Raw genomic sequence first — 12,076 nt, 5'->3', positions numbered from 1 at the left:
CAGAGGAAACTCTGTCATCCAACCCTGCCATTCCTTGCATGAAAAGAGTGATGAGAAAAAGAAATACGAATTCTATAAATCTTTCTTCAGACCTAAACAAATAAAAAACACTGGTTTACACTTTACTGCATTCAAGTTCTGATCCAAATAATTGTGACAATTTTCCTTGGGATATCTTTAACAAACTTCACTCTCTTTCCCAAATTCAGTTTGTCATCAGAAGCTCCTCTCACCCAATTAACTAGAGTCTACAAAGATGTCACTGCAATGAAGTCCTGCAAGAGAGGAAGACATCTGCAAAGAACTAAGGTTTTCTACAGAGCTGGATTTTTGATACACTGTAGACATGGCCTTTTATACTTCTAGTACTGCAGGTATCATAATGAAGTATGTATTTTCAATAGCTTCCATGCATTTAAGTTATAATACCGTTTTGCTTTTATAATTGGCTCCAGTTGTAAAAGCTATCTATGAAATACAAGCATTGGCTTCTTTTATCTACTGGTGCTTTTATCGTCATTGTGACCACCCACCACTAGTATAACCACCTACTTCTCATAACTGCTTCGATTCAATAACATAATTCTAGAATAAAGTACAGATGCAAAGCAAAAAAGAAACCCAATCATTTAACTAGAGCCCTGCCTATAAGAGGCAGTGCACCAGACAGAGAAATACAATACAGCAGAAATCCAGAATGTAACTTTTCCTGATAGGTCTTGAGTATGTCAGGCCAGTTGTGCTGACATATAAAATTATTAGGTAATTTTCAAAATATTTTTAACATAAAAGATTCAATTACTTCTTTTTCATAAAACAAGGTTATTGCAATTTTCTGGTTTTATTTTTTTCCATAATCACCTAATTTTCTAGATTTAAGAATATCTTACAACAGGAGTAAAACTGGATTACCCCAAAGCAGCCACAGTCTGAATTATTTACTCAACTAAATGCTGAACATTGCCAATTTGAAAGTTCAGTGATTCACGAGGACCACGAATGTCCATGACCGTGTAATTCTTAGCCTGATGGCAGTTATTTATTCATCGCTAACTCTGGAGTAACTGCCATGAAGTGACAACTTTGTTTCTTGACTGAGTGGGGATTAAGGTGAGAAAAGAGGCATCAGGTCTATAAACCAAAAATCAAAACCCATTGCTGTGAGTCAATTGCAACTTATACATAGTGAGCCTACAGAGCAGAACAGAACTGCCCCCTAAGATTTCTAAAGCGTGGCTGGTAGATTAGAACTACAGCCTTTTGGTTAGCAGCTGAGTGAAATTTTGGGTACATGAAAGAGCAAAAACTATCATTCATCCATTCACTGTATCACTTGTATCAGTCAGAACTGCAATCAGCTGCATGAAACAGGAAACCTGACCGCTGTCACTTAACCAAAAAAGGGTTTATTGTCCTGCCGTCCCAAGTTCAGAAGTAGACACTCTCCAGCCAGTACCATGGCCCCACAATGGCCCAGTTTCTTCCTCTGGTTGGAGTTGACCAGGTTCACCTGTCTTTACAGACAGAAAAGGTTAAGCCAAGAGAGTGCCATCCGGCTGCAGAACATGAGAATGCCCACGGCCAGCTGCTGAGAGCTTCATTACCAGGAAGGTACAAATGCGGAGAGAGGCAATCTCATTTCAGTATTCCAAAAACAATGAAAAATCAGGCAACATTACTCTCAACAAAATAATAAAAATGTGATTTCAATGTTACATTGCCTCCAAATGCCATCAAACTGGCAGAATCAATTTTCAATGAAGGGTAATGCTTAAGGTCAGAAATAGTGGAGTCAGGCTGCTTATGCTCAGATCCCTACTCCACCACGTACTTCACTGTGACTTTAGGAAAACTAATTCCCTAAACCTTTTCTCCTGTATAAAATGGGGATAACAATAGTCCCCACTTCATAGACTCGGGATCAAATGAGATTACACGTAAAAACAGCACATTGCCTAGCACATAGTAACTGTGCAATAAATTCGGCTAGATCATCCTCAAGATCATGACAAGTTCAACTAAATTCAATTAACTCCCTGATCATAATAACCGAAGTCTTTCTGCCCTGTGGCTACAGAGTCATAGGAAGACAAGCAATATCTAGAGAAAAAATCAGAGAAGGCCTCCGACAAAGCTTTCTCACCTACTGGACCCTTGGGCAATTTAAAATTTATCCTTTTCTTCCAAATGGTCCTCACAATTATTTAGCAAGAATCTGATACAAACTTTCAAGCCTCACCCCAGAAAAATGCATATAGGTTTTATGCAGAATTGCAGAATGTTAACCGAAAGGTATGAAGTCCATCCATGGACATGCCCTGGCACGGACTGAGAAGAGAAAGGACACAAACCTGAGATACATTAATATTTTAAGGAGGGGGCGGTCCTCCAGATTTCCTTAACTAAAATTAAAACTCTCACTAAAATTCAGTTGCTTAAAGATGGTATTAGTAACAGCAATTCTGGTAAATTTGGCTAGTATATTCTGCTTAAGAAAGCAGACAAGTATGTAATAAAATTTAAAACCTGAAAATTAAGCTTCAGTTATCTGAAAACTCTCCTAATGTAACAAATTTCATTTTTCAATTAGGTCAAATAAAGAAGGTATTACTATAATACCACCAAATGCAGAAAAAAACTAAAAAACATGGGGGTGATGAAAGTCAAATTGCCTTCACACCATATGCTGTAAATAACACAGGTAAAGGCGATAATTTCAAATGAGCTAGAAAGCTGAACAGGGACAACCACCTGGTACAGGGATATGCAACCAACCGAACAGAAAAAGAAACCAAAATACATCACTACTCCCTTGTCATGGGCTGAATTGTGTCCTCCCAAAATGTGTCAACCCAGTTAGGCTATGGTTGCCAGTATTGTGTGACTGTTAACCTTTTGTCATCTGATGTGATTTTCCTATGTGTTGTAAATCCTACCTGTACGATATCAATGAGGTGGGATTAGTGGCAGTTATGTGAATGAGGCAGAACTCAATCTACAAGATTAAGTTGTGTCTTAAGTCAATCTCTTTTGACATAGAAAAGAGAGAAGTCAGCAGACAGACATGGGGGACCTTATACCACTAAGAAACAAGAGCCAGGTGAATAGCATGTTCTTTGGACTCAGGGTCCCTGTGCTGAGAAGCTACTTGACTGGGAAAGACTGATGACAAGGGCCTTCTGCCAGAGCTAACAGAGAGAGAAAACCTTCCCCTGGAGCTGGCACCCTGAATTTGAACTTCTAGACTACTAGGCTGTGAGAGAATAAACTTCTGTTTATTGAAGCCACCCACTTGTGGTATTTCTGTTATAGCAGCACTAGATAACTAAGACACCCCTCAAGTTCTCGGAGGCAAGAACCTCCTCTGTTGTTGTTGTTAGGTGCTGTCAAGTCAGTTCCGACTCATAGCGACTCTATGTACAACACAATTTTTGCTATGTTTGAGCCCACTGTTGAAACCATTGTGTCAATCCATTTTGTTGAAGGTCTTCTTTTTTTTTGCTGACCCTCTACTTTACCAAGCATGATGTCCTTTTCCAGGGACTGGTCCCTCCTGATAACATGACCAAAGTATATGATACAAAGTCTCGCCATCCTCGCTTCTAAAAAGTATTCCGGCTATGCTTCTTCCAAGACAGCTTTGTTTGATAATTTAATAATACGCTGATAAGAAATGGCAGAGCAAAGTGAGAAAAGGGTACTTTATTGATCACTTGTTTTTCGCTGCTATTGAGTCAACTCGTGGTGATCCCATGTGTGTCAGAGTAGAACTGTGTTCCATAGGGTTAAGGCTGTGATTTTTCAGAAGCAGCTCGCCAAACCTGTCTTCTGAGGTGCCTCTAGGTGAGTTTGAACCGTCAACCTCTCGGCTAGTAGTTGAGCATTTAACCATTTGTGCCACACAGGGACTCCTAATTGATCGCTACAATCTATTTTATCAAAGCTCATTCTACTTTGTGATAAGGTTCAGCAGCCCAAAAAGTCAACATAAAATGTGCCCATTCTTATAAGGCTAAGGGGAAAAGAGCCTATTTGTGCTCTGAAGATAATTCATGGACTTTCCCCCTTGCTCTTCACCTTAATTTCTCCCAGTACATTCACTATCGTCCAACACAGTCAACTCAAACACAAACCAAATTACTAAAATAGTAATAGCTAACATTAAAAATTTATGGTTCACAGAATTGTATGCTTACAATGAATGAATTTTATATTACATAGATTAAAGCTTCAATAAAGCTATTTTTTAAATTAAAAAAAAAAAACAATACCAAAAAGCAAAGCCCCCACTAAATAAAAGGTTACTTATGCAAAATAAAATAAAAATTAAGTCATAAGAAAATAGCTAACATTTACTGAGCACTTATTAAGTGCCAAGTACTGCTCTAAGAACTTTCTAAGTATTATTTAATCCCCACAACGTCTTTTACAGCTGAGAAATCTGAGATAAATAGAGGTTACGAAGCTTGCCCAAGGTCACAAAGATAGTAAATGATGGAGCCGAGTCATAAACCCAGGCATTGTGTGTCCAGAGCCCTCTTGCTATCACACTATCCTGCCTATATTATGGCATGGGTATAATTAATACAGAAATCACATAAATCAAATCCTCTTCATCTTAACTGATCAGTGGAAGTTATTTTCTTCTTTCACTTGAGCTACTGTAATAACCTCCCAAGTGGTTACTGATAATCCACAGCATCCTCAGTATTGCCGTGAGGGTTATTGTTCTAAAACTGGGATCTTACCACGTTCCTCCTCTACTTTAAAACTTTCCATGATAAGGTTCAAACTCCCTGGCAAAACATCACAATATAGGCACTTCATGATCAAAATAACATGTCTGTGTCTTACTTCCCAGCTAGACGGTAAGCAACTTGAAGGAAGAGACATATATTCATTCATCTCTACAGTTCTGGCTGTAGTATTTGATGAATTAGTGATTTAGTCGGGCTCAAACTTTTAAGCCTCAAACAGACCTCCAGGCTTATTCATCTTCGTTCTGTACTTCAATTCACATTCCCTTCTTTTGAGCTCTGACCCTTAAGTTTATTAATTGCTGGCTATCATTTATGATTAAAAAAATAAAGCCTAGCTGCTGTCGCATCGACTCTATCTCACGGCAACTTCCAGGCCCTTCACTCATGTCTCTGCCTATAGGTTTCTAGTGCAGTTTTTAGTGGTCCCCAACTGTTTGAACACACATCAATCAATTTATCTCACCTCACCCTCAGTACAACACTATGCGGTATGTGGAACAAGATGAGAAAACAGATGCCCAAAGGGATTAAATGACTGTCCCATGAGGCTCGAAAGGTTAGCAGCATCTGGGTCCGGTGACGAATGCCACCACACAGCGTTACCTCAAGGTACACACAAAAGGAGTAAGTTCTAGGTACTACTTACTCTGAGTTTCCACAAGATCCAAAGCAACACTAGAAGCTGCGTCCATTCCAGAGCCGATGCAGGACTGGAAGCTTTTTAAGGAGCAGAGAGCAGATTCGACACCGCTGAAGGAGATGAAGCCAGCAGACCCTGAATTTGAACGCCCCGGCATCCTGAAAGTATTACCTAAGTTTTCAAACACAATGAAATAAGATTTATGAGTCAGAATAGTAACTACATAGGAAAATAAAACTGCTGCAAACATTCAAAGGACTGTATCCAACCTTCTGCAACTACTACAGACTTATCTACGTTCTATATCCCTTGAGAGGATCCCAAAGCATTGTGCCATCATTCTGCACATCAAACACACGTATGAGAAATCTCTGTTGGGGGAAGGTGTCATGGATTGAACTGTGTCCCCTAAGCGGTTATGCTGAAGTCTTAACCCCTGTACCTACAAATATGACCCTATTTGGAAATAGGGGCTTTCTTTTGTTATCTTAATGATGTCAGAACAGAGTTGGGTGAGTCCTCAACCTAATCACTTCCAAGCAGTATATTATAAAAAGTGCAGGACAGACACACACACAGAGGGGGAGGAAACCATGTGAATATCCATCCACAAACCACAGAGTGCCAAGGAAGGACCCTCCCCCAGAGCCGATGCCCTGATTTGAACTCCAATTGTGAGACAATAAATTTCTGTTCTTTAATGTCACCTACTTGTGGTATTGTACTATGGCAGCACTAGATAGCTAAGAAAGTTTAACTGTCTTCATATTTTAAGGGAGGGAGATTACCCCTTTCTAAAAGAATCCTTGCTTCTCTGAAGAATTCAACAACAGTACAGTCCCTGATGAATCGCCTCGACAGCAACAGGTTTGGGTTTTCTGGTTATAGTCCTTAACGAACAAATCTGTCGTGGAAGAAGTACGGTGAGAATGTTCCTTAGAAGTGAGGATGGTGAGGCTTTGTCTCACTTACTTTGGCCATGTTATCAGGAGGGACCAATCCCTGGAGAAGGACATCATGCTCGGTAAAGTAGAGAGTCAGCAAAAAAGAAGAAGACCCTCAACAAGATAGACTGACACAATGGCCGTTAACAATGGACTCAAACATAACAATAATTTTGAGGATGGCGCAGGGCCAGACAACATTCCGTTCGGTTATACGTACATAAGGTTGCTGTGAGTCGGAACTAACTCAACGGCATCTAACAACAATATAGTCCCTTAAAAGCCTAAAATATAAATAAGTTAGAAAAAGTAGAGCACTTATATGATCCATGAAAGACATTTTCCTAAAAAACAAAAACAAAAAAAACTCAAAGTATTTTAATAAGGCAGAATTTTGAAAACATAACTTTTAACTTATCTGATATACACTCGCAAACTCTGCTGGCGTACTGGTTAAGTGCTACAGCACTAACCAAAACACTGACAGTTCGAATCCACCAGGTGCTCCTTGGAAACTTTATGGGACAGTTCTACTCTGTCCTATAGGGTCGCTGTGAGTTGGAATTGACTCAATGGCAACAGGTTTAGTTTTTTTTTTTTTTATATACATGCATATTAAATCTGAAACTGTAAAAAATATATATATTCCTGAAAGCGCCTCTGGGTTAGAATAGATTTATAGACTTGGCAAGATCCCACATTCTGTTTCAGTAAAAGCAGAAATTCTCTATAAACTTGTGTCAGGTATCTCATCCACTGTAACAGTATTATGAATTGAATTATGACCCCCAAAAAGGTGTCGACTTGGCAAGGCCATGACTCCCGATATTACGTGGTTGTCCTCCATTTTGTGATCTGATATAATTATCCTATGTGGTGTAAATCCTAACCTCTATGATGTTAATGAGGCAGGATTAGAGGCAGTTATGTTAATGAGGCAGGACGATCTACAGGATTAGGTTGTATCTTGAGTCAATCTCTTCTGAGATATTAAAGAGAGAAGCAAGCAGAGAGGAGAGGGACTTCCTACCACCAAGAAGGAAGAGCCAGCAGCGGAGCATGAGGACCTGGTGTCCCTGTGCTGAGAAACTCCTAGACCCAGGGGAAGACCGATGACAAGGATCTTCCTCTAGAGCCAACAGAGAAAGAAGGCCTTCCCCAGGACTTGGCACCCTGAGTGCAGACTTCTAGCCTCCTAGACTGTGAGAGAATAACTAAGACAAACAGTTTCAGTTATTTGCTATTAAAAACTCCCTAATCTAATTTTCAAGAACCCTGGTGGCAAAGTGGTTAAGTACTCAGCTGCTAACAAAAGGTCAGTGATTCAAACCCACCAGCCACTCTGCGGGAGAAAGATGTGGCAGTTCTACTCTGTCCTATAGGGTCGCTCTGAGTCGGAATCACCTTGAAGGCAGTGGGTTTGGTTTGGGTTTTGGGTAATCTGGTCTTCAACCACCAGCTCTTTAAGCTCTGGACCACTTATGTAAAGCAGCCAGGAATAGACATCTTTGCTTCATTGAGAAACCATCTGAAATTCAATCCACTGAAAACCAAATAGAAAAGTGGATAGAATTTGCACGGCTTAAAGAGAAGAGAGGGCTGTTCTTAAGGATGTATGATAGCAGAAAGGAGGGTATTTCCTTGGAACAGATAGACATAGCAGGAATTCAGGCTCTGCTACTTTACTACTGAGTGACCATGGGTAGATTGCTTAAACCTCTCTAAACCTCAGTTTTGTCATCTTTAAAATGTGTGGTCTAGCACACAACAACAATTAATTAGCATTAGGACTTCCCCTCCTGCTCTTCCTTTCTTAAGTGGGGAAGTATGTCATATCTCTGGCATTTCCATCCCCTCCATCATAACCACACCTTTATCTCACACCTGGACTGCTACAGTAGTTTCTCAATTATGGGTCCTTTTTAATTAGATCCATTCATTCATTCTTTCAACAAATAGGCATTGAGTACCTTACCATGCCAATCATTGGGTGCATTCAATAACACAAAGAATATTAAAAGGGAAGGGCACAGAGATGCATAAGTCTACTATAGACAGATACATACCCACCATACAATTCATCATCAATTCAAATCATTCAGTTAACAAATACTGAGTATTTATTTAAACGCCAGGTACTTCTTTAAGCATGGAAACACAGTAGTTTTCGAGACAAGTACTCTTAAGACTTTCATTTTAAAGCACTATTATGATCATTTTAAAGCACTATTTTGTTCATTTGTTCTAATTGGATGAAAACCTACTATGTGCCAGGCACCATTCTAGGCACTATGCTTGGCTCCCCAGGGGCTCCCCAGTCAGTCACAGGATAGGCATAAATGACTAATGCAATTTCGGAGTTACTGCAAAATGGAGGCTCAAATAAGGGAATGCTTAACGTTGCCTCAGGAAGTCAAAGAAAGCAGCATAGGCCTGATCTTACAGGACAAGGCAGGAAATAGTTTACCAGGGAGACCGATGACGGGGAAGGGAAGGGCCTTCAGGCAGAGGAAGGGGCACGTAAGACTGAAGTGCAGAAGCAGTCACAAACTCCAGAAAACTGCTTGAATTTTCCTGACCATGTTATGCTTTTATGAACTCTCTCTTCAAACTTCTAACATGTCCTTCTCCAATCATCAGTCTCAGCTAAAGACCTTCTTGGCTATTTCACTGAGCGAATAGAACCAGTCAGAAGAAATACTTCTCAAGTTCCCACTGCTTACCTACCCACCTACCAGCACCAGATTCCATTTCCTCTGCCCTCTTGTCAAAATGAATACACGTTGTGTGAGGTCAACACTCCCACTTACCCACCAGCTCTCATCCCTTCTTCCCTGCTCTAGGGCATTCTCCCAGCAGTTCTCCCTGCTTTCCTGCACCATTAAATCTTCCCTTCCGCGAACAACTATGCTGGTGCTTCTCCCACCTCGACGATCGATATCCGCCCTGCACCCACCTTCTCCTCCGGCTGCTGCTGCTGGTGCTTGTTGTGACGTCGATTCCGACTCACTGCGATCCCGTGTGCGGAGCAGGCCTGCTCCACAGGGTTTTCAGGGCTCCGGCCTTCTGGAAGCAGGTCACCAGGACTTACTTCACAGGCACTTCCGGGCGGGTCTGAACCGCCAGGCTTTCAATGAGCAGTCCAGCACTTGATCATCTGCACCACCCAGGCCACCCCGATTTCTCTGCTCACCCTTACAGCAGAACTCCTCCAAAGACCTGTTTATCCTTGTCTCCAAATCCTCTCCTCCCATTCACTCTCTTTTTTTTTTTTTTTGACTATTACTATTCTTTTTTGTGGTAAAATATGTGTGTATATATATACAATTTGCCATTTTAACCATTTTTAAGTGTACAATGACACTTCGATGTTTCAGTGACGTTAATTAAATTCACAATGTTGTACAACTATCACCATTATTTATTTCCAAAGCTATCTCATCCCCCTGAAAAGAAATTCAGTACCCATTAAGCAATAATTCCCTACTCTTTCCTCCCCCAGCCCCTGGTAACCACTAAGCTTCTTTGGATTCTGTACCTTTGCCTACATGTGTGAGTGGAATCATACAGTATGTGTCCTTTCGTGCCTGACTTACTTCACTCAGCAGAATATTTTCAATGTTCACCTATGCCCTGGCATGCACATTTCTCTTTACGACCAAGTAACATCCCGTTGGTGCCCTGGTGGCACAGTGGTTAGAAGTTCAGCCGCTAACCAAAAGGTCAGCAGTTTGAATCCACCAGCGGCTCCTTGGTAACCCTATGGGGCAGTTCTACCTGTCCTATAGGGTCATTATGAGTCAAATCCACTTGACGGGGTGACGGGTAACATCCCATTGTATGTATATGCCACATTTTGCCTATTCATCCGATATCTCCCAGTGTCTCTGGAACTCACTCCTTCCAGGCTTTTACCTCTACCAAGTCACTGTACCTGCTTTTATCAAGGTCACTGCTGCTAAATCCGATAGTCAATGCTGAGCCCTTACGTGACCTATCGCCAAACAGCACCTGACACAGTTAGTCCCTCCGTCCTTCCTGGTACACTTCTGCACAGGCATCCCTGGTTTTCTTCCTACCACATGGGCCATTTCTTCTCATTCTCCTTTGCCTATCCTCTCTATCTGTTTGAGCTTCGTAAGCCTGAGTGTCCCAGGGTTCAGAACCCGGGCCTCTTTTTTCTTCTCCATCTACACATAAAACAAGTACACTCCTGCCTCAGGGCTTATTCGCTCACTGTCCCTGGTGCCAAGATGTCTGTCCCTCAGATAGCTACATAGCCAGCTCCCTCACTTCCCTAAGGTCTCCCTTCAAACCAATGAGGCCTTCCCTGACTGCCCTATATAAAATAGCAAGCCCTTCCCAATGTCTCCCACCCACCAGGCATTCTTTACCCTCTTGCCTTGGTTTTAACTTTCTTCATAGCAGGTATCAGGCATCACCATACAACATTCTTTTACTTATTATGTTTATCACCTCTATTAAGAGCCCTTAGTGGCACAATGGTTAAGCACTGGGCTGCTAACAGAAAGGCTGGCAGTTCAACCTCCCTAGTGGCTCTGCAAAAGAAAGACCTGGCAATCTGCTTCCCTAAAGATTACAGCCTAGAAAACCCTACTCTGTCATACAGGGTAGTGACTCTATGGCACCCAGCTACAACAGTTGTCTCTAATTCCCTATTAGACTGTAAGCTCCCTAAAGATTTGCTCTGCTTTGTTCACTGATGTATCCTGTAGCACCTACAACTGCATATGTCACACTGTAGCCACTGGATGAAGGTTTGAAGAATGAAGAATAAAATTCTGCGTGTGTATCCCCAGCACCTAAAATAGTGCATCTTCCCAAAACTGTACCAGTGGTGAGCTCAGAGCTCAAAGCACTCATCTCTCTTCTCCATCAACTCCCACCCACAGAGTGCTCTCAGCCAGGCCCACGTCATTTAAATGCTAGCAGCAAAATCTCTCTCTATATAACTTAAAATTGTCAAAACTAAACACCTGGTTATCGCCTTTCTCCTACTGACCTACCTGCCTCCCAAACCTGTTCCTTTTGCAAACTGTTCCACCTTACCAAATGGTAACTTCATCCTTCTATTTTCTTAGACCAAAAACCCTGGTGTCCTACTTGACATTTCTCTTCTCAGATTCTAAATTAAACCCACCATCAAATCTTGTCAGCTCTGTAGTCCAAATATCTTCAGAATTCAACCATTCTCACCAATTCTATTCCTACTGCCCTGAATCAGGCCAACATCTCTTGCCTGAATTACTCCAACAGCCTCCTACCTAGTCTCCCAGCTCCCAACCTTGCCTCTTACACCCGATGATCAACACAGCAGCCAGAGCAAATGTCTGAAAGTGCACAGAAGTTCATGTCACTCCCCTGCTCCAAACCCTCTAATGACTTCCTGACTCAGAGTACAGGCCAAAGAGCTGAAGAATGACGTATACCAGTGGTTCCCAAAGTGTGATCCCTGACCAAGTAGCACCAGCATCACCTGTAAACTTGCTAGAAATGTACATTCTCAGGTCCCAGCAATCTGTTTTATTAAATACATCCTCCAGGTAACTCTGATGCACCTAGGCTGCAGTGTCAGCAAATCAAAATCACCTGGCGGGTCTGTTGAAACACTGATTGCTAAGCCTCACTCCCAGAACTTCTGATTCAGTAGTTCTGAGACAGGGCCTAAGAATCTGTATTTCTGACAAATTCCCAGGTAATGCTGATGCTGC

General features: G+C 41.6%; 1 protein-coding gene across 1 annotated transcript in view; it reads right to left on the bottom strand.

Annotated features, from left to right (window-relative positions):
- Positions 1 to 12,076, bottom strand: part of NSMCE2 (NSE2 (MMS21) homolog, SMC5-SMC6 complex SUMO ligase) — a 271,144-nt gene that overhangs the window by 245,648 nt on the left and 13,420 nt on the right. Inside the window, exon 2 of the mRNA XM_023545993.2 lies at positions 5,407 to 5,571. Coding sequence (XP_023401761.1) covers positions 5,407 to 5,557 — 151 coding nt within the window. The 5' untranslated portion in view covers positions 5,558 to 5,571. The remainder of the gene's footprint in view (positions 1 to 5,406; positions 5,572 to 12,076) is intronic.

This window comes from Loxodonta africana, chromosome 14 (genome assembly GCF_030014295.1).
Source record: "Loxodonta africana isolate mLoxAfr1 chromosome 14, mLoxAfr1.hap2, whole genome shotgun sequence".
Taxonomy (NCBI): Eukaryota; Metazoa; Chordata; class Mammalia; order Proboscidea; family Elephantidae; genus Loxodonta; species Loxodonta africana.
The sequence above is the reverse complement of the archived record's forward strand: the minus strand, read 5'-3'. Positions and strand labels throughout refer to the sequence as shown.